We start from the raw sequence: 23,307 nt of genomic DNA, 5'->3' as shown, positions 1-23,307 counted from the left end.
CGGTTCTTTCTGATGCTTTTTTCTTTTCCTGTTATGACTGTTGCCTTTTTGATTAAAGTGCCACAAATCCCTGACCTCCAGGCCAGTCAGTACTAAGTGCTGAATGATGTGTTTTTCCCATTCTTGTGCACTCATCACAGCCACCCATTTATGAGCCAGCTGTTGAGCCTGATGGCAGCTGTGGCATGTGGCAACTGAGTGCCAGGCACTCTTTTGAGTTAGAGCTGCTCCCCAATGCACCCTTGGGGTACCATTGGAGGAGGAGTCCCATTAACTCTTCTCCATGGGTGTTCTGTGCAGCTGGGAGAGAGATTGCATCTTCCACTCAGACTGATTTTTGTTGACTTTAATACACATTTTAAAACTATTTAAGCCAAATTAGTAATTAATGATTTCTTTCATTTTTTGCAAATGTTAAATTTATTAGCCCGAAGTTTAGAGATCTCATTGCATTGCACCCTCAGAAGTTCATGAATGCTCCATTCACACTCTAATTGGTCTGCAGAAGTGTTAGAAAGCTTCTGCTCTTATGTTTTGGGCACCAGCTGGAAATGCTGCTTTTCTGGATTTGTACAAAATACTTTTGTACTGGTAGGGAACATTTTGTTCTTTGACAATACATTACTTTGTCTCATTTATAACCTTACCATTCACAAATTAAGCAAATAGATTTCTGCCTACAGGAGCAAAGTAGTGTGTATATACTTTGTCTTTTGTTTTGAAAGACAGACCTGCCTCTTCTGCATTAAGAGCCCTTATTTAGGGTAGATTCTTTTGTGGTGTTTGTTTTTATCCATGACAAAAGGCACAGATGCAAAAATAGCCCCCACCCCTGTAATTATGCCTATAAATGGAATATAAACATCTGATTTTATTTGATAGAACAGTAATGAAAGCTAATGGCTAAGTCTGCTTCCAATAAGCTTATTTCAGGCTTGGAAAAATGAGAAAATGAACTTTATAGCTTGTGTAAAGGAGGGATTATTCTTATCTTGCAGCATAGTCTGTATTGTATGTTCTTTTCTCCCACTTTGTAGTGATAAAAGATGAAGTACTGAAAGTATTATGTACTCAGAAATCCAGTTTTTCTGTTGTAGTTATTCCATGCTGTATTCTCTATTTATTTACTTAATGCTATGTCTAAAAAGCAAGGGTTTAAGATACTTCTAGTTATTGCAGTTGCAAAAATATGGGTAACTTCAGAATGGAATTCTTGCCAAAGCTGAAAAGATAGGTTGATAACTGTAGCTGAAGTGAGTCTCAGTTAAAATTATTTAAAGACCTACGTTGTCTTCCAAGGCCTTTCCATGTCAAGATTCTTCAAACAGAAAGCAATTTTTCTGACATAAGTATCGTAAATGGTGTCCAGGAATTTGGAGAAGTGCTTTCTAAACTCTTCCTTTGTGAAAATGTTATGGACTTTGCCTTCTCTGGAAAAATTGTCATAGCTATGGAAAGCAGAGATCACAGACAAAGCAAGAAATGTGGAATTATTATCTTTTTTTAAACATTACAATTGTAATGAATTATAAAAAGGGGGTTTTGCTTTTTCCTTTGTAAATAGTATTAATCTAATATATACATGGTGCATTTGTGATGAAGTCTACTTCGACCAAGCTCATTAACAACAAGCAACTTGTTGGTGTGTTGGTCCATATTCACAGGAGACACATTCTCTGTCAGCAGGGGTGATCTGTGTTAAAGATTTGCACTACTACAGAAACGTAGTTCCACATTCTCCTAATTCACACAGACCTGTGAAACTAGACTAGAATTTCTGTCTTCTTGAAAGAAGATGGACTTCAGATGTGAAAGTCCCTGTTAGAGACTGAGGGATATGGTATTGGGAAACAATGTTGTATCTTCAATTTGTTTGCTACCATAGGCTGAAAAAGATAGGTCATCATACCCAGAATGTTCTGTTTTGCTAAGTTAGGTGAGAGACATTGGTAGAAATAAGCCTTTGGCAATATTTGTGCTGGCACTGGATATTCCCTCAGACTTTAAAACTGCAAGTACCTGCAGTGGCATGTGAAAAAGCTGATATTTTCCTTGGCTTCACAAGGCAGTATCTAACTCTTCACTGCATTTCACATCTGTATTTGAAATGTTGCAAAGACCTGCTGTCAGGCTGCTTTATGTGTGTTTCTTCCATGACTGTGCTTGTGTGTGTGTGTGTGTCTGGTCGTGGAAAGTAAGGGTTCAAACTCAATGAAGGAAAATCTCAGTAACTGTAGTTAAAAGGTTTGTTCCCAGTCTCTCAACCTGTATTTTAACATGTATGGATGTATGGGTAAAGCTAGTAAACAGGATTGCCAGGGTTACTATTGAATATATGTTATTGAATATATGTTATTGAATACATGTTATATATATATGTATATATGTTACAAATCAGTCTCCTTTGAACATATCAGTAGTAACTGAAATGCTAAAAGCTAATTAATAGGTTGCACAGATTATATCAAAATATTTTTGGTATTGATGATTGTAAATGCTGGCTGTGGTTTACTTGTTTTGTTTGTCTTTTGTTTTTTTTTTCAGAACTGGCTAGATTCTTCAAAGGAAATTAAGAGACAAATTCGAAGTAAGTACTTCTGTATTCAGATGTTATGCTCCTTTTTTTCTCTCTTCACAAAAATATTGTTTATAAATTTAGTAGCTTGGATGCTGATTGTTTACAGCTTTAAAGTAATTGCTATGTGACAGTGATGTGTTAACCTTAAAACAGGAAGCAAATCTTCTATTTCTGTCCCTGTCCAAGTAGGGGAGAGGGAGTCACTCAGCATTATGCTGTAGAAGTTAATGATAATACTATATGTTATTATATCACTATATTATAATGATTAATAATTACATTATATCAGAAACTAATCAAATATATTATTGCCCCAAAATTTTCCCTTGTTGTGTGAGTAATAGTTGTTATTTTTGCATCCTGAAACAGTAGATGTTTTTCAACTTTATGCTAATAGTTGGTTTTTGGATGGAGAATGTGATCATGCAAAGATGGTCCTGATTGTTGCAATAGGACTTTCTTACTTCAAAGGTTCATCAGAAGAATATGAACCTACAAAAAGAGAATTACTGTGTTTTACAGAAAATGTATATTCTTCAATACTGATCAGGCCACCATTGACTTTTTTGGTAATGTCCATCATTTTCAGAATGGAGATGGAATAGAGAGCATAATCTTGGAATGTCTCACTACAGTGCTTTTTCAGCCTGAATCTGCTTGAAATGCCTTTCTACTTCCTATACTCAGTACATGATGAGTAATTTATTTTACTCTTTTGCATAAAGCTCTGTCAAAGCTCTTCACTAGCTGGGTAGCTTTTGTAGTAAAATGGAGAGTAAATCCAGGTGATACTCTGCCTGAGTCTGCATACCACAAAATAAGTGGCCACTAAAACATGCTAGACATGCCCTTACTGAACTTAACTGCCATTGCTTTACTCATTTGTGGCCAAACCAGAGGTTTTTGTTGTTGTTTTGTTTTTTAATTGAAGCCTTTTGGTAGTACCTGATAGGAAAGTGGGGAGAAAGGGGTGATGATAATATTTACAACTCTAGACTTACAACACAATGAGAATTTAAGCTAAGAAACTGAATGTACATGTAATTACGAACAGCAGTGTGTTATTTATAATGAAAAACAGATGGTTTCTTTACTGCTGTTAACTCAATTTAAGGCAATACTCATTTTTTCCAGAAGTCATAGTGGTGCTAATTCCTTTTTCTTCACATCTTTTTCCATTAATGAAATCCCGTATATTTTCAGTATAGAAATTAAAGTTACAGAAGCATCCTTAGAAGCTGTTTTTTTGATCCAACATGCTCTTCTGTAAGCAAACTAGACCTACTAAAAAAGTGGATGTACTAATATGCAAGCAGCAACCATACCTTTAATCAAGGAAAAGTTACTGGTATTGGAACTTTTGCATGTCTTCAGTCAAAATCTATTAGTTGTCCAAATATGCAGGCTAAAGGCTGTTTGGTTTTCATAAATGACAGAAGATGGAGGATGTTGATACAAATGTTATCTTTTCATCTTCTGTAAGAATTTGAATGCTATCTAGCCTACAAGTTAGTGTCACAAATTTGAAGTGGAAGAACTGACCTGAAATTTTTTTGGATGCACTAGACAAAATTCTTTTTAATCCTGTATCATAAGCACTACAAAAAAATATGTTAAGGAGGTTTGATTTTTCCATACAGCATGAAGACCTACTTTTTGTACTGGAGAGCAAGTCCAGTTATTGAATGAGGAATCATGACTGGATGGTTTTTTTCCCTCTGGTCTGTAGTATTTCAGGGTTGATAGGCATAATAAAACAAACAGCAAAGTAACATGATTTTAAGGATTTTAAAATGACACTTGCTTACACCAATATGCAAGTAATTAGCATACTGTTAGTTGTGTTCCTTATCATTAGCCTATTGAAGTTTCCAGATATTGGAATCTTACTGCAGGCACATTTAATCCTCCAGCTACATAAGTATCAAGTAATGAGACTTTTTTCTTTTCAGGCTTAATTCTAAATATATTTGTATTTAATCAAGAATGGAAATCCTGAGTACAAAAATGTTCATTAAATTTAAGATACCTGTAAAACCTATTAGTCCGTTTGAAAGCTGGAAATTACAAAACTCTTGAACCTGAGATTAACTCAGTTGAATAGAGTCTGGTGCTAAAAAACAAGCCAAGATTGTGGGTTCAATCCCCTCTATGGGCCATTCACTTAAGAGCTGGACTTGGTGATCTTTGTGGGTCCCTTCCAGCTCTGAATATTCAGTGATTTATTTTTCTCTTGTATGGCACAAATTGAAACATTAGCATGCTAAATAAGTGTATTTGGACAAATACATTGATCTGAACATACAAAGGTGACAGTTTAAGAAATGTGGTTCAACACATCAGTTTTCAACCTAATATTTACGACAATCTGTTTCAAATGTGAGCAACATCAATGCTCTGCACATTGGGCATATATATCCCACCTGTGACTGGGAAAGATGAAATAAGAATCCTGTAGTCTCTCCCAAGTCATGTTCTGCAGGCTGTCTCTTGCTGTGCCACAGTCCTCAGGTCCTCTGTGCAATCTCTTACTTGTACAGGTTGGCCTTTGGCTGGGCAATTATGTTGGATCTCAGCAATTACTGATGTTACTTCAGCTAATGAACATGATCCACAAATTACTGTCTCTGTTCTCAGGGCTACAAAGGTGACAAAAATCTTGTTTGCTTTCAGCCAGCCTGATCTCTTCAGGAAAATGAATTCTTGACTTTTTTTAACTCATGTACTTGGCTATCCACTGGCATGTGTTAAAACCTGTAATTACTTCTTTCAGGGACAGGTAGGTAATTAAGTTTCTGTCACTATCTTTTTGAAAATTGGTACATCTCAAGCGGATTCAGGCTCTTGGAAAACTGAGAATCACAGCTAGAATATTGTGATGGTACAGGCAATAGCAACTGACCTTGAAATAGTCAAATCTCAGATTACATGGAGGGTGTGTTGGGGCACCCTTATACAGAACTCAATTGGAGAATTTATTTGTTTAAATCAAAGGGAATATTATGTCAATGAAATCTTTTTTCTAGCCTGCAGCATGGCTAGTATTTTTACTGCAAAAAATACTTCCACATCACATATTCTCTGTTCTTTATCTTGTAAGAAACTGAGAGAGTTCAGATGTTCTGAGAATACAATAGGCTGGGGTACTAAAAGAAGTTTTAATCAGGAAAGAGCTTGCATTTTAAGTGCACAACTCTGGCTGTCTGATTTTAATGCTGACAAATGTATGGGTGTGCTCAGGCATCAAGATATGCAGGTTCTTTATGCAAGTTCTCTTTATTTTATATATATTTAGCTATGTATCTTTAAGAGTTGTAGCTAATTTTGATCTAAGCTGATTACACTAGAGTGTAATCACAAGGGTTTGCTTGCAAAAGCTGACATGGAAGAGATCATGAGTAAAAGCCAGAAAAAGCCTTCACTGGAAAAAATACTCTCACTGATTTTTCCCAGTTTAAATGGGATGAATAATGTTAATTGTATGCTGCTAGCTGGTTGGTTATATTGCATTCTTTTCTGTAAGAATGTGCCTAAAGTTGCCACAGAAGCATTTTTGATGTAACAAGCTGGCTAGAAAAATTTTTGACATTTCTGTAGCCCATACTACTGAACATCAAAACAGAGAGCCTTATCAGGGACAGAATGCTAAATACAATTTAAAATCAGCTTTGGAGTTGTTGTTTTTGGTGGGTTTTTGGTTTTTTTTTTTTTGTCTAGGCTACCAACTCTATAAAGAGCCAGCAATAATGTACATTATTATGTGAGGACAACTATGATTATATGCCTTGTTTGTGCAGCTATGAAAAGCATGCTTTAGTGAAAAGTAGAAATATGGACATGCACATTGTAGTAAACTTGCTAGTCTATATTTAGGGGATAAATGTGCTTTCAGTAATCAGATAAAATACATGGTCTCCAGCTGTCCAGAAAATATTTAGTACAAAATCAACTTCAATATTTTTTCAATAAATTAGCAATTTAATCAGTGTGAGTAGAGACATGATTTTTTTCACACAGCCTACACACTCAGAGGCTTTTTGCACTTTTTATAAAGAATATAGTTTTTTCAATTTTCTTTTCCTTCCAACCACATCTAAATCTCTTGGATGCAGTGCTTTCTGAAAGTTGCCTGTAGAAATGCTGAGAAAGAGCAACAGTTAAACAGGAATTCATATGTGACTAGTTTAACTGCAATTTTAGACCAGGAGAAACTTGAAGACTGATTTAGTACCTGTGTGGAAGGACACATCCTTCATCCATTTCTCCACAGCTCTGTTAACAGGACAGCTCTCCTTGAATGCTTTTTGTACAGATATTTTGGCCATATTGCTCATTCTCATCACTTTGGTGTACCCAATATCAGAGTCTTTTCATTAAAATATGCTCATTCCCTGCAGATGATGAAAGTAGGTTAATCTGTTCCCTCTTTAACTGTGTTTGTTATGCTGTATGTATTCATTACTGTTAGACTTGTTTTTTCCAAGTTATTTTTGTCTTAATTCTGTTTTGCACTGCATTGCAGTAGACTATGCAATGATGAGGCCTCATTCAAGGGTCCTGCCTTATTTTGTACACAAAATTGTACAAAAACTTGATAACTGGGAATTTTAAGATACACTAAAACCCTGAGCTCTCAAAAAGAAACTGTGGCTTAGCAGCTCTAGAATGAGGTTCACACTTCAACAAAAATTGAAGTGCTTCGGTGAATAATCATGCCTGAAAAACCAAAATAATTCTTTAAATGTTGGTAAACATTAGAAATTCTGGAATACCTCTTTAGCTCTAGTATATATGGAATTTCAGAACAGGCTTTTTTTTTTTTTTTTTTTTTTTTTTTTTAAAGAAAGTAACCTTAAATAACATCAGTACTTTTTTCTAGCATTGTGTTGGAAGTGGCATTTCAGTCTTTTTTTGTTGCTGTAGAAAGACACATTTTTCAAAACATGATTAATCTGTGTAGCACAGATTTCTAAAATAATTTACTGTCCAAAATGCTAACATTCCGAAAATGTTTTTTAATTATTGATGTGTAACTTAGCTTTCAAATCTTAAAAATTAGTTTAAAAATGCTACTATGACTAAGGGCAACATTTTATGCTTTTTCAAATTAATAATCTAGTTTTAAGCATGCTTTTGCTTAAAAAAAAGCATCTGTTATTAAAAATTCTAACACATGAGAATTTAAATATCTCTGCTATTGTAGTTGTTTAATGTGGTGTTTACCAGAAAAATATTTTAAAGTAGGAATGGCTAATATTTTTGTCTTCCATGCATTCTCAATGTATAATTTATTATCTTCCTGTTAAATACAACAACAAAGAGCTCATTTTGATATCTCATGGTCAAAGTTACTGTACAGTCTCTCAAATTAAGTTTAGACAGGAGGAGACTGTTAGCCTTGGAGGAGTTGGAAATAAACACAAATTCAATGCAAATGCCTTTAAACACACAATATCTTAAAAGTGCTAATATATTATGGTCGTTTTCAAATAAAAAATGTCTTCTGATATTTGTGTAGCTTACTGTAAAACATTATTTAAAAATATTTTTTAACATGCTAATCTTTTATTGCATCTGTGGATCTCTACCTGCTAATGAAAATAATCTGTGCTTCTTAATAATGTACAGTAAAAAACAGAAAAAAACTTACTTCCAGATTTCAGTGATTTAAGATTTATTCTCCTTTCCAACATTTTTCAGTAAAGTTCTTTTTGCTTACTTGGATTTATTTGAGATTAACAATCAGATATTTCCTGTGTTTAGGTTTACCTTGGATATTCACCTTTAATGTGAAGTTTTATCCTCCTGATCCATCACAGTTGACTGAAGACATCACTAGGTATGCACAGGTTTTAAACAAGTTTTAAACTTTAAATTGCTGTTAGTTTAATTTGAAAGCCACATAGAATTTCTTTTTCAGTTTCTGGGTACTGTACACTGTAGATATTTTTACATACATCAACTGCTTTTTGGAACAAGGCTGAAAAGGTAAAATGAAAACTTCTGGAAGAAACATGAGCAAAAAGAATTTAATGATAAAAGTGAGGATATAATTAGGGCAGCATGTAAGGTGTGAGTGATAGTATGTGAAAGAAGCTGGTGGTTTATTGTCAGGCTGCTTCTTTATTATGAAACAAATGAGGGCACAGGGGTCTTGAGCAAAGCTCAAGGGATCCAAGATATTTCAGTAATTATCTAGAGTAGATGAAAATGTAGGTTTATACATATGCTTTAAATAAAGCCATAAAACATAATAAAACCTGAAAATAATTATCTTCCAAACTTCTTAGATAGAAAATACTTGGAATGCAGTGAATACTAAGCACCTAAAAACAGCATTGCAAGGCTGATAACTGGGGATTGAGTGCAGGGAACTGATTCATTTTTCTCACAAGTTACAGGAAACCTAAGTACTTTGGAGTTAGCTGACTCTGCTGAGGCAGGATATATGTTGCTAGTACATGTTGCATTGGATCAGTCTTCTGCACAAAATAAGATAGCTATGCAAGTGTGCAGCTAATATATTGCTAGAGATAGTGATTTGTAGCATCATAAAAGTTATTTAGTAGAGAGTGTATTTACAAGAAGTTGTGTGTGTTTCCTTTGAAAATTTTCCATTATTTGATTAGTTTTTCAATTCCTTGTTCAACTCATAAAACCATTTTTTGTTTACATTTTCAATCTAAGTTTCACTAGTAAGACATTTTTTTATCTTCCAAAAAAAAAAATCTGCTATGGTAGGATGTCTGCTGATGTTTAACTTGTTAAATTTGGTAGAAGGCTGTATACAGTACCTGAAAGATTGAATTCTAATACATGTATGGTTTAAGAAAGGTAATTATGGTTTCAGTACCAAACTGGGTTTCTTTTGTATGTTACATGACATGGTTAGCTTTTGAACTGCAAGGGATATAGAAGTTAGAGTTTCAAAGCCAAAGGGAAATGTCAAAGAAACACATAGCTTGTATTTTTAAACCATGGATACCTAAAGGCTACAATGTGAACTGAGCGAGTTCCTAAGTCAACTTTTGTTTAAAACTAGTTTTTTATTCATTTATATTTGAAATCAATTTTTCTTGCTTTTCACATTTTCTATGAAAGTAATATTGACTCTTAAAAATCAAGTGTCATTTACTGTGTGGTAATAAGGCTTAAATAATATAAGGTCATTATTAATGCATTCACTTACTTTAAAACATGCTTACCCGATTACACACATCCTGATGAATTCTGCCATATTTCTAATTATCTGCCATAGGTAACCATTTCTTTGTTTTTCTTTCTCTTTGGTTGTGTTTTCCTCCTTTGTCTTGCAGGTATTTTTTGTGCCTACAGCTTCGCCAGGATATTGCATCTGGCCGCCTGCCATGTTCTTTTGTGACTCACGCCCTCCTTGGTTCATATACCCTGCAGGCTGAGCTGGGTGACCATGACCCAGAGGAGCACCGCAGTGATTATATCAGTGAATTCCAGTTTGCACCCAATCAGACTCAAGAAATGGAAGAGAAAGTGGCTGAGCTGCACAAGACACACAGGTATGTCAGATACAGTGGGATTAAAAGAAGTCATCACACTTTGTCACATTTGTGTCAGTTCCCCTAAGGGTGTATGTAAAACTGCTGAGGTAAACTTATTGTCACTTTGGAAATCGTTTGTTATGTAACTAAAATCTCTTACTTTGGTGTGTTTAGAAAGCTGAGTTTGAAAATAGTAGTTGCACTAAGGTCTTGGTAGAGAACTTTTGGAAAAAATATTTTTATATTAATTAATTTAAGTAGCATACAGATAGTTTGAAAGAGTGAAGGTAGTAATCTGTACTCAAGTAAAATAATATGCTCTGAAAGAATACTTTTCCTGTAGAGCAAAAGTGCTATTGATACCTTATAAACTGAGATTTTTGTATCAGTCTGAATTCCAGGATTCCACTCAGTTTTGACTCCTAGTTTTTTGTCAATAAACTCAAGGCTTATTCAATTGTTTCAGGGGCTTGACTCCAGCACAGGCTGATTCCCAGTTCCTAGAAAATGCTAAGAGACTCTCCATGTATGGAGTGGATTTACATCATGCCAAGGTATTGGGTTTGTTTGCTTTTGTTTTAGGATAGACATGCTAAGTATTAAAGAAAATATTGTATATATAGGTTATTTTTTTAAAAGTCACATGCTTAGTTTTTGGCTGTAAGCCTTTATCTCTTGGTTACCGTAATTATTCATTTTACAGTGCTAACATCAATAGAATTTATATATAAGTTTATTTAGTGCATAGACATGTGCAACTTGGAAATAATATTTCACTCATAAGAGCAGATAAGTACATTTAAAATGTCATATTATCTATGCCAAGGAGATGTGGGGCCAATAAAGTAAAATCTAAAGGAACGTGTAATTGTTTTCATAGTACCATGAGAGTTAAAAATATATAGGAGGAGGTCCTGCGGGGGATTTTGGGGATTTTTCCACTTCCCAGGGTTAGTCAAATCAAATGTTCATTACAGGTGGGATTTTTTTTTTTCCCAGTTAAAATCCCAAAAGACAAACTAATAACCTCCTCTCACTCCTCATAAATCCAGAATCTCAAATCATTAGGAAATGCAAGGTATTATAAGCATATCAGTTTTGCATTAAAAAAGAAAACCAAGACTTTTGAGTACTGGAGAAACATGGTTAAATTTCATTTTGTTAGATCTGCCAGTGAAGCAACTCCATAATGATAGTGTTGGCATTTGATGTAGTTCATCTGAACATGAGATTCTGCTGTATTGTGTATTGTATCAGTAAGTGATTTGTTCTGTAGCCTGTAAAACTTGCATCAAATGCTGTCAGTGAAAGAGAAATCTATCCATTACCTCCTCTATCTTTGCTGGAATGGTACGTGACTGTAAAACATCACCTTGATCACCAGCTTGTTCAGATTTTCACTGACTGCTTTAAGTGGGATAAGCCTGGTTTTCATTTTTCTTCTTTTAATATTTGTTGAAATTATTGCTAGCACAGACACTGGCCATACCTTTCCTGCTTTTAAATTGTTAATTTAGTCCCTATTACCAGAATATTCAGGAATTTCCCAGAACTGTGGCATATGAATGCCAAAGCCATTACTAATAGTCCAAAGTCTTTCCTATAAAAAGAATATACTTGGCTAGTTCTGATTTAAGAATCTCACTGTAAGAGTCAGGTTTGAATATGAAACATGTTCCAGTTACAATATTCCCTCAAGGTATGTCAGCAATAATTACTTGTTTGAAATGTTTCTGAAGTGATTTTTATGAAATTGTCTCATACCTGGTAGGATTCTGAAGGTGTGGATATCATGCTGGGTGTGTGTGCTAATGGTCTGCTGATTTACAAAGACAGACTCCGGATCAACCGCTTCGCTTGGCCAAAAATTCTGAAGATTTCCTACAAGCGAAGCAATTTCTACATCAAAGTCAGGCCAGCAGAAGTAAGTAGCACCTTTCAGTCTTGTTTCTTTTGTGAGATCGTTTCTGCCCAGCAACAAGAAAGCATCCTGATTTTTTTCTGTCCTTATAAGCTTATGATATATTCAAGCAGAACTTATGAGGACCTTTTTCGTCTTCAGATTCTAATGATTGTGTAAAACACTTGTCTTGATTAGTAAAGGCAAACCAAGAAGAAAATCTTTTTTTTAATAGAAGCTGTCTTGTTATTGTTTTTTTTAACACAAAGAGCTGATTACATTGGTGATATTCTGACTGTGCAAACTTGCAGTCCCAGGAGAGAGCCAGCTGCTCTTCCTCTTTGGGTACAATTGTTCTCTAAGTGTCAGCACATTAAGTTTGTGGCTGTAACCAAAGGCTTGAGTTGTCCTGAAGAATGTTACAACTTTCTTAGCTGCTGTGGAAGTAGTGGATTCAACTTTCTCTTCCATTACTGCTAAAAGTTTCTGGGAGTTACCGAAGGGAGTGTGTGCATGTTTACATTTTGAACCCTTTGTAGAAGGAAATTGAACAAAACCCCCAAAATGTAAAATACTGTAATACTTTTTAGATTATACTATAAAACGTTTAAGGTAGCTTTTACTGTGTGAATAAATAAAATAAGAGACATCTAAACACCAATTTTACAATATTAACACTGTAGTTTGTAAGTTTTCTAATGCTTGCATTCACTGATGCTGTGCATAGATTAAGTATTTTTGCTAAGAAAGTATTATATAGTGATACAGATCATATAAGTTTAACACTGCCATATGGATTGCAGACCTTTATTGCATCTAAGCAAAGTGCAAAGCACAACCTGCAGTACAATTGCTTCATGCAATTTTTCCATCATGACACAGCCCACCAAGTATAATTCTTCTAAAAGGCTGAAAATTCTGATAGTTTTAAATTATTTTTTTTAAATCTTATGAAGTCTTATGGCAGGAATATTACAGCTTGATACTTAATGGAACTATCTGAACTCTACCTATTAATTAATAGCCAGCTTAAAGAAATGGGTTAATTTATTTGTGGATTCTTTCCAGCAGGAACAGTTTGAGAGCACTATTGGGTTCAAACTGCCAAACCATCGGGCTGCTAAAAGGTTATGGAAGGTTTGTGTGGAGCACCATACTTTCTTCAGGTAAATTATAATTCTCTCCTTCCCCTACTTTGCAAGGTATTACCTGCTCATATCTTTCTTTTCAAGGATAGGAGAAAAGTAAAGATATTCCCCTTCTTTGACTCTTGGAGCATTACCTCTTAGACAGAAGATAACCTGACAATAATTGACCCCAAATTACCAATTCCTAAAATCTCAAGTACAATTAACTGCTTTACCAAAACTTTCAGAGTGCTAAGAGGATGGAACTTAACAAGTGGTCATGGAGCACTGGGGGTACACATTGTCTGGCTTCAATCCTGTGCCATGTGCTCTGGAATGACCCTGCTTGAGGAGGGAGGTTGGACCAGATGACCCACTGTGGTCCCTTCCAACCTGACACAATCTGTGGTTTATGGTTAAATTTCCTCAGAGACTGAGTTTTCAGAATGACCATTTAGAAAGCCCTTATACATCATCACAAGAAGCTCTTGGGGCTTGACAGTAATCTTCATTCAATTAATTTGAACATTCTACTTAGTGTAAATGCCTCTAGCTGAGTTTTTCTTTATTGTTGAACTAGGCTGAGTTCACAGTCATTCTTCAAAGAACAGAGAATCACTTTAAACAGACTATTGTTTATGTAATAATCCATAACATCCTCAGCATTTTTTCCTCCAGCAACTGAGGAACACAGAATTCAGAACTGGTCATTGAAACTATGATCTATTTGTAAATGAGCACCTTAACAAGAGGCCACAGAGTTGTTCCTCTGATTACTTCCTCCACTGAAGATTTTGATATAGTTTGTTTTTTGTAACAACACACATTCCTTGAGTGTGCATGTGCCCCTTGCAGCCTAGGAGTCACAGATTTAGGCTGAATCTCCTATGAATTGGATAGACATTGCATCTGAGTTTTTTCTTCAAAGCACAGTACCTAGGGTGAGTAAGTGGTAAGCTTTCTCCTTTAGTAGCCTGTTTCCTTTACAAAAAACCAGTTGTGTTTTAAAGTAGATGAAATCCTGTTGCTGAGTATACTTGCTTGACAAAACTTTCAGAGAATTTGGGGACCAAGAGGCCTAAGCAGATGGAACTGTCTCATTGGATGTTTTTCAGTATTCAGATTTTCACTGACTGTAGCATGTGCTTGAATGCAAAGGTAGAACTTATGCTGAGATCACCAAATCTCAGTGTAAATCAGTCTCCAAATGCTTAATTTCAAAGCACTTCTTTTTAAAATCCTGATTAGAGGTTTTTTTTTTTCATGTTGCTAGAGTTCATTTATTAACATAGTCCAGCATTCTATTCTTGAAAATTTGAAGGCTGCTTTGGCTGGTGGTGTCTATTACCACAAATAGCATGCATGCAGTTCTGTCCACAGTGAAAAGTTAATTAATACTCTTTAAATACCTAATGGAGTGATATGCTTTGTTGGTAAGATGTATTTCATAGTTTTATAGTAATAAAATCGTCCTGAATAAGGAAAAAGCAAATCTTAGGGAAGTCAAAAGTCCTAAATTGACAGCTACCATTTGCAAGTCTGAAAGCTTTCAGGAGCATTAATAGGTTTGAAATAATGTTACTACAGAAATTCTGACAAAATAAAAATAATTGGATTTTATTCCAATCAGAAGTGGCTTTTCCTAACCAGGAATGACATTATAACAAGAATTATGTAACAAATACTTGAACCATTCTGTAAATCCATATACTCCACTGATGTCATCAGAGAGAAAATCCTCAGAACCACTCATCCTGATTTAAAAACAGTAAAATAAGGCCAGCTCTATTTTCCTTCAAAGATAAAAAGCAGAGAGCAATTGCTACACTCCAAGAGACTGTAGCTCATTCAGAGCATATGTATAGCTTGTTTATGTTTATGGTGCTGCTGTAAATTGTATACAGTTTAAATGCATATTTTTAGCTTCCAAATCTCTTAGTGTGCTCTATATAACATGGTAAGATTCCTTGTGTTCTCTTATGTAATGTTTCAGTTTGTCTAAAATAATCACATTAAGATCCATTTCTTAAAATGTCTAGGAAATTCACCAGTATATGAAGTTATTTATAAAAATTGTAATGAACTGTATTGAAAATGGCTACCAAAGGGCATTGTATTCACTTATCTGCTCAAGCTTAGAGGATTCCAGTAGCATTTTCAAAGAGCAGCAATCTACTTTAAAAATACAGTCAAACCATATATCTACAGAAAAATTTTGAGGTAAGCTTAGTTGGCAACTCTGGATCTTATCCAGTGTCTGCAGAAGCATGCTTATCTTTCCATTTTATGATGTTTTATTTGGTATTTTCAAGATTTTTTTTCAGCGTCTCTTCAGAATATCTTAAAGTAGTAAAAGCATAGTTTTCAGTTACTTTATGTAGTTAAACCTGTAGTAGAAAAATCCATTCAAATGCCCTTAATCAAGAGGTAATTAGTTCTCTTGTTTTTTCCAAATTAAAAGATTAAAAGTTTATCTCAGCAGGGTGGAAGATAAAAATGGCAGTTAATGTTGCAACCTTGCCAAGACTGGAAAATCAAGAACTGAAGGAACCTTGGAAAACTTTTAGCCTTCTTCCTCTTAGTACATAATGCACTCCCTCTTGGAAATAGTGGGGAGAAAGACTGTTTTATAGAAAATGAAAGTGAAGCCTTAAGTTCATAAGTGGCCTTAGTGCAAAGGGTGGATTAGTTTGTCTTGAATTGTTTTCTTTATAAATGTTGGAGCAGATTAAGATTCAGGTGCATGCATATGCATCTTAGACGTGGGGAATTGTATGCTTCTGGCTAGTGCCCCAATAAACATCCCCTCTTAGGGAAAAAGGGGGAAGGTGGTTTTGAGATTTAGGTTTACTTCTCATTTCCTACTCTAATTTGACTGATAAGAAATTAAATTAATTTGTTCCCAAGTCTAGTCTGTTTTGCTCATGAGGGCAATTGAATGATGTCTCCCTGTCCTTTTCTCACCCATAAGATGCTTGTTACATCTATCTCTCTATTTTGTCTAGCTGAGAAAGGGGAGTGTCCTTGGTGGTTCCTTGGTATCCAGCCAGGGTCAGCTCACCACAGGAACTCACTGCTCAGTTTGCTAGGTATTTGAAAATTCTTCAGTTTTGCTGAAACACATTTAGAATGACTGTTGTAGTTTTCAGAACCCAGTACTGGATACTGCCTAAACATATGTTGGATTGGATTCTGCTAACACAGATATTCCTTTGCAAATGCTTCAGAAGAGGAGAGCAAAGTCAGCACAGTTTGGACCCTTGCTTTGCCCATCTGTGCCATCCTCAGTACAAATGTCACATGAACTGCTGGTTCTGCTTGAAGGAAGTTTGATGTTCAGTGACGTGCTCATTCTTTGCAAATTCTCAAATCAAGAAACTTTGTCTGCAATAATCTGATAGTTTTATACAGAGAGAGTAGGCCATGATGGGTAAGCATGTATTTGCAGCATTACATTTATCCAGGAAATAACTTCAAAGGTCTTTCCAGAGAAATGGGGATCAGGAAGAGTTCTTGGAGTGATGACTTTGCCTTATCAGCAAGGATGGCTGTGGACCTTCAGTGTTGCAGCTGATGGTCAAATTTCAAAAGCAAAGTACAAACAATAGGAGTTAGATCAGTATGAACTTGAAGTCCTCACACTGAAGGAAATTCAGGGATGTAGAGAGGACCTGTCTTCAAACTCACATGATGGTGGTACAGAATCACAGAATCAACTAGGTTGAAAAAGACCCTGGAGATCATCAGGTCCAACCTAAGATCTAGCACCACCTTATTGACTGAACCATGGCACTAGGTGCTACATCCTGGGCAGCCCATTCTGGACTTTCTGACAAGGACTCCAATACTTATGGTACAAACACACATACCCAGCATGAACAGTACATGTAATTTATCTTTCTCACCCTTTTCACAATATGCTTCTTCCCCCACTCTTTATATCCAGGAAACATCAACCTATATAATTTTATAGATGACATTGTAAAGAAACTAGGGTCTGAATGTAGACTGTTAAACTTGTTCCTGTTGGGTAACAACTCCCCAGTCTTCTCAGCTTTGAGATACTATTCCCTAACCTTAAGGAAAAGCAGCTGCTGTATTGGTACCTCAGAATATAGGAAAGGCAGTGGAAGTGGAATGTATAGCTTTTACTATAACAGTCTAAGGAGAGTTCTGAGAGGTGTTCTACATGACCTATAATGGTTTCAGCTTTCTACAAAAAATTAAAATTTAACCAAGATAGCACCAAAAGATAGGAGTCTCAAATGCTGAGTTGTACTGTGGAAAAATGTGATGGTTATCAGCATCACTTGGACTCCAACTGCAAATAATAAATAACATGCATTGTTTTAAAGGTCCTTGAAGAGCTTACAGTAGAATCTTTTCTTGGAGAGCACAAATTATGCACTGTGAACTGTAGTTGAAGTGCAATAAGCAGCTTCACATTACCTCATTAAATACTTAAAATGAAGCCTTTTAAACTGACTTTCTTCATATTTCCCTTTTAGACTGGTCTCACCAGAGCAGCCTCCGAAAGCGAAGTTCCTGACCTTGGGCTCCAAGTTCCGCTACAGCGGCCGTACGCAGGCGCAGACGCGACAGGCCAGCAACCTCATCGACAGACCAGCTCCGTACTTCGAGCGCACTTCCAGCAAGCGCGTTTCCAGAAGCCTTGATGGAGGTGGGAAATTCACCTATTTTTCAGTATTGTGTTTGCATGATGTGTTGTCACTCCGACCTGACCAACATTCGGATGGCCAGAGGGTCATTTGACAGTTTCAATTTCTAAAGCCATTTTAGGTACTTGTCAGTGTTAGGTGACCTAAACATTAAGTTCAGTCACTGCCTAAGTGGTATGGCACTGCTGTGAATATATGGAGTTCTTTGTATTGGGTGTGTAGCATCTGTGTACACTATTCATACCTTTTTTAAGGCATAGGCACACACTATAGGCTCTTAATAAAATTGTTTGGTCAGTGGCATCTTTTTGGATTTGGGTTGTCCTGAGGGTCTCTAAACAGAAAAGGCTGAACGAGTTGTTTCTTAGGATTTTCCATCATTTTGTTCAGTGTATTGCTATCCTAGTATATTTATTCAGTACTTCAGTGTTTAGTTAAAATTTTTTACATTGACTTTGAATAGCTGAAAGGTTTTTTTGGTCATTACTGATATTTGGTCTTTTTGAGCAGAAATAACTTCTGGTCTCCTTTATTGGAAACAGGCATTCTTTCCACAGTCAGGTATAGCAGTACTGTGTGTGAGAAATGTAGAAGCACATGTATTACTCAAAATCATTCTTGCAATAATATATAATAGAAAAACACTTCAGCAAAATAACATGAAGCTTGACTTTGATTCAGGCATGCACAAACAGCATTCACTGGAATAAAAGTGAACCGTGACAATGATGTGAGTTTAGCTACAATTGAGCTGTCAACTTTGTTATTTTCTTAAAAAATCTTTTACTTAGTAGAGTTTTACTTCTGCAAATATTCATTCTCTGTGCTATGAGAAATGAACAAACTGTGACACTTTCTTGGGAAACCTACCAAGTCTTACCTTCTGAGAACTGAAGTGAAAATATGAGGCAAAAGTGGTATAGCATGTGATGACTTCTTGTTGCAACCAAAAAGTTCATCACCACATCAGTGTTACTGAGTCTGGTTTGTTCCTCTTCTTCTTTTGGGTAGAAACAATTTGTATTCTTCAAAGCTCTCAACAGCTGACTGCATCCTGAGCTGTATTAGCAAAAGCACAGCCGGCACATCAGAAGAAATTATTGTTCCTCTCTATTCAGTGCTTTCTGAGACAACCTCTGAAATAATGTTTCAGCTTATCCAAATTAATCAAAACTATTTTGTTCTCTAATAGCTCCCATGGGTATTTCAGACCAAAGTCTTCTAAGAGACTTCTCTGCTACTGGAGGGCAGGCTGCTGGAGATAAAATCATTGATCTTGAAGCTGCTGGTCAGGCCAAGTTGAAAGAAGGTGGCAGAGAAGAAGATGAAAGTCCACTCAAAACTCCACAATTAGAATTGGCTCAGGATGGAAAGGTATGTCTGACTTTCACACCAAAATTATTTATTCATGGGATGTGTGTGTCCATCTGTAGTTATTTAGTGTCTATAAGTTCTGAGTGTCATATAGAACACTATATTAAAATATTTAAAGAAAATTGTCAAGTGCTTTCTGTGTTTTTAACTTAATGTAAGTGTATGTAAGCCAAAGAGAATGTTCCAAAGGGTAAATCATGTTTTATTCACTTCCTTAGTTTGTTTAGACTTGAATAAAAATGTTAAAATACTGTGGTTGTGTGCACTCTACAAAATTTGGTATATTATGATTGAGTTTAATTCTCGTAGGTAACAATTTTGTTTCCAGAATTATTTCATCCTTTAAAAACTTGTATGTTGACTAAGGTATAGATTTCTGTGAAAAGTTAAGTATTGTGGTCTGTTCCTGTTGCAAATGTTTGCTTGTCTTGTTTGTTTGAGCTCCTGGGGAATAGGTAAAAAAATTAAATTTATATTTTGTATGATTTGATGTAAAAATTTCCTCCTAAAGTGCCAGGTAAAATCTGCTGCTCTTTCTCTCTTGGAGATAGTTTCTATTTCAGCAATTCTCCAGAACAAATTTTAATATTTAAATAGTAATTTTATCCTGAAACATTTTTGCAAGTTAGCTACACATTTTATTCTTAGTGAGACTGCTGAGTTTCTCTGTGCAGTTCATATGTTCCCACTGCATTCAAGTGTAGGAAGAGAACAAATACCACAGCTGCATTTTTTTTATTTGCTGGCAAGTTGAAATAATTTTGAAATAAATGAGAAAAAAGGCACACACTGTTTCTTTATGGGAGAAAAATGGCAAAATAAATTACTGTGTTTTGCCTTTGGGCTTGGTAAAATGGTGATTCTCTGATTCTCCCTTGTTTCCAAAGTGGTGTATCTTTCAATATTTTTAACTAAAACAGTGGTGGATGGGAAGGCAGTATTTTGGGAATTTGTTCCAGGAAGCTGTTCAGTACAGTTTTGTTACACATGCTTATTCTGTGAACAGCATTTTTTTCTTTCTCCTAGTGCTGATGCTTCTTTTCCTTTCTGGCTCTCTTTAAGTCTTAGAGAAAACAGTTATAAAGGCAAGAAGTGCCAGCTTGTCTTTCGTGTACTGCACTGTCCTCTGACCTTTCTGCCAAAGCTTTGAATGTCTGTCTGCTTCCATCTGTTTTAAGTGACTATTGCAGTTCAAAAGTGCACAGTTCTTTACAGCCTGAGAACAAAACATTTGTAATGGGCTCCTTTCATAATCCACAGAAGTAAACAAGTTTGCTTGTAAAACACAGCGGGATTTTTATTTTTATTTCTATTGCGTTAGTAAAGCTATCCCTTCTACTAAGTAAAAGTTTACACTAACTAATAATTTCTCTTTTTTCCCCTTTTCATGTGCCTTCAAACTTGCATTTTTGTTGTGCTTTCATTTTCCACTGTGCACAGAATTTTTTTCTTCAGCTCACTCACATGCACCCATCATCACTGCCCATCCATTCTGTGACATCCCATCTCACAAACTTGTCTCCCGTCCCCGAGATCGACATGCTTTCAGATATTTCAGAGGAAGATCCCTTTGAAGAGCCCTCCCTTACCATTCCAGACATTTCAGAGTGTAATTCCATGGAACAAACATCAGATCATAATAAAGCCACAGCAGCTTCTCCAGTTAATACCTTTGAATCTATGAGACCCCTAGCTAGTCGAGGCTCCCCTGCTGTTGAGGGAAGAATCCATACAAGTGACTACAAAAGCACTGAGTTGTGCGTCTCATTCAGCTTCTTCAGATGCCTTTCTTTTAGTTTCCGTTCACTGCTTGATGAGGATGGCTATATTACTTTTCCTAGCCTTCCTGATGTTTGCATTTCTTTCCTCCCACCTGGCCTTCAGCACTATATTCCTATTACTTCTCCTTCCTTCATTCCCTCTTTTCTCCTTGTCTTTATCCTGCTTCTGTCTGCCTTCCAGTCTATTCCTTTTTCACTCACATTTTCCCTTCCTCTCGCTCTGTCCCTCTGCTACCTGGAGCCTAAGGTGACTTCCTTTAGTAGCTCTAATGGCAATGACCTGAATGACAAAGCAGAGGAAGAGGAGGTGTGTAATTTTGCTGCTTAAATGTTGACACTTGCACATTGCATTTTTGCTTGTTCTCACGAGGCTTGCTCAGTTTTGCACACTTCCTAGTTTAGAGGTGTGTCTGTGTACTTGCCTGTAAATACATATATAAATACATACACAACTGCACATGAGTATATCTGTGTCTTTTTAGCATTACTCATTTGTGAAAAATTGCCATTGTGGTATTTTTATTCAATAGATAGCTCATGGTTTTTCTGCCTAATATCCTACAGCATGCATAATCTCACTGAATGCCACAGATACTGAGCTGCAGGTGGACTTACATTGTAGTTCAAAATGTTAATGAGCACATAAATCTGAATAATGAAAGTGCTCTGTGTAACAATAGATATGTTATTTGATACTATTTGCAAGTTCTATTTGCACTGTCAATTGGTTTTAAAATGCCTGTCTCCTGCATGCATTGATTGGAATGCACATCTCTGAAATTCTCTTTAGATCTGAAAAACAAAATTCCTAACAGCTGAGTTCAGAATACTGTGAATACTTTGAAATCAGTGTTTTGTTATTCCAGATTTCAGATACTTCAGCTCTACAAGGGTGTGTGCAAAGCTGAGTCTGTCCAAGGCACTTCTGTTTTTTACATGCTTTGATTAATCTGTCAGCAATTGAGACTGATTTCATTCATTAGCTGGGATTGCAGGTTATATTAGACTGTATCACTGAAGTCTGAGCATTCTTTGGAATACACTGCTAAAATGTACAGAAGCCTCAGTCACACCAGTATATGGCTCTGATCATCTGGAGTGGCTGACAACTGCCTCCTTTCCTTATGTCTGCTGCACATGTTACAGCAATACCACCAGAAAAAGGTCTTTTACTTTGATCCTCAAAGAAAACATTAAGTCAATTATTATAGAATCAAAATGGAGGAGGGTGGTCTTTTTAATGTTACATTTAACAAAGTTTGCTAAACCAGTGTACATATTAAGGACATGCTAAATAATATACAATGTCATTATAATACCAGTCTAAGTATAAAATAATGTAAATCATGTCTTTAAGATTTTCTCAATTTTTCTGTAGCCTAGTTCAATCAGTAATTTGTAGTGTGGTTACAGAAAATACAGTAGAAACCCAGATAAGTCAGAAATTAATAAAAAAGTTGTATGTACCACATGATTTACACAGAATCCAAAATGCAACACTATGAGCAGTAAATCCATCTTAAAATTTATAGACTTGCACAGTGTTGACTGCTAAATGCATCTTTTCCTATGATTACCAGTTGCTATTTGTACTTATGGAAAGACAACTGGGAAGTGGTTCACTTTTTAAAGAATGCTGTTCCTTAAGGCATTCAGAATACTTGGAGATGAGATATGAAGATTAGCTACAGAAAATTACCAACAGAATGAATGGCAGCTTAAGAATAAATATATTCATTTAACAAGGGGTGGGTTGTGTGCGCAAATAGTTCATCCCAAGACAACAATATTCCTAAAATTTAAGACAGATTGTAAAAACAGTGTTTAAGTGTTTGACTTGAACCCTAAACTCTTTTCCCAAAAGAACTCTTGGATTAGATTCCATTTTCCCATCATTTGTTGCAGAATTTAAGTCGCTTGCCATAGAAATTCCGCATATCATTTTTCTTTGTTACTCATTCTTAAATTTTCACCTGGGGACCAATAAAAAGTTCAGCAAGAAAGGGACACAGTGTGAAACTTCCATTTTTCATGCCACTTATGCCAAAAAATACTTCAGCCATTCTACAACAATGTAGGTGCAAGAAGACCCAAGTCGCTTAATTTCAACATCTGGGGCCGAAAAAGTAAAGGTCTGTAAAATCCAGCACGCTTTGCAGCATTTACAAAGAGATGAAGCCACTGTGTTAGTCTGTAAGCCAATGCTAACACCTTCTTTCCTTGGTAATTTGTCATGCGCTCACACAGGTGGAACACGAAGAGGAGGAAGCACAGCAGAAGGTGCTTGGTTGTTCTTTTACAATTGAACCTGGCTGTGGCTGCCTGCCTTGTTAGAACCCTAAATTTTCTGT

General features: G+C 35.8%; 1 protein-coding gene across 16 annotated transcripts in view; it reads left to right on the top strand.

Annotated features, from left to right (window-relative positions):
• The window catches only part of EPB41L2 (erythrocyte membrane protein band 4.1 like 2), a 107,908-nt gene that overhangs the window by 62,270 nt on the left and 22,331 nt on the right, over positions 1-23,307 (top strand). For 9 of the 16 annotated variants that reach the window (XM_056486324.1, XM_056486314.1, XM_056486329.1 and 6 more), the window contains exons 6-13: positions 2,545-2,587; positions 8,342-8,417; positions 9,895-10,113; positions 10,562-10,649; positions 11,867-12,019; positions 13,064-13,161; positions 17,631-17,803; positions 18,994-19,175. In XM_056486324.1, the coding sequence (XP_056342299.1) occupies positions 2,545-2,587; positions 8,342-8,417; positions 9,895-10,113; positions 10,562-10,649; positions 11,867-12,019; positions 13,064-13,161; positions 17,631-17,803; positions 18,994-19,175 (1,032 nt within the window). Of the gene's footprint in view, positions 1-2,544; positions 2,588-8,341; positions 8,418-9,894; positions 10,114-10,561; positions 10,650-11,866; positions 12,020-13,063; positions 13,162-17,630; positions 17,804-18,993; positions 19,176-20,615; positions 21,264-23,203; positions 23,237-23,307 lie in introns of all 16 variants that reach the window. The other 7 variants (XM_056486321.1, XM_056486328.1, XM_056486319.1 and 4 more) reach the window with 2 other exon arrangements.

This window comes from Oenanthe melanoleuca, chromosome 3 (genome assembly GCF_029582105.1).
Source record: "Oenanthe melanoleuca isolate GR-GAL-2019-014 chromosome 3, OMel1.0, whole genome shotgun sequence".
NCBI classification, from domain to species: Eukaryota; Metazoa; Chordata; class Aves; order Passeriformes; family Muscicapidae; genus Oenanthe; species Oenanthe melanoleuca.
This window is presented reverse-complemented; position numbering and strand designations above follow the sequence as displayed.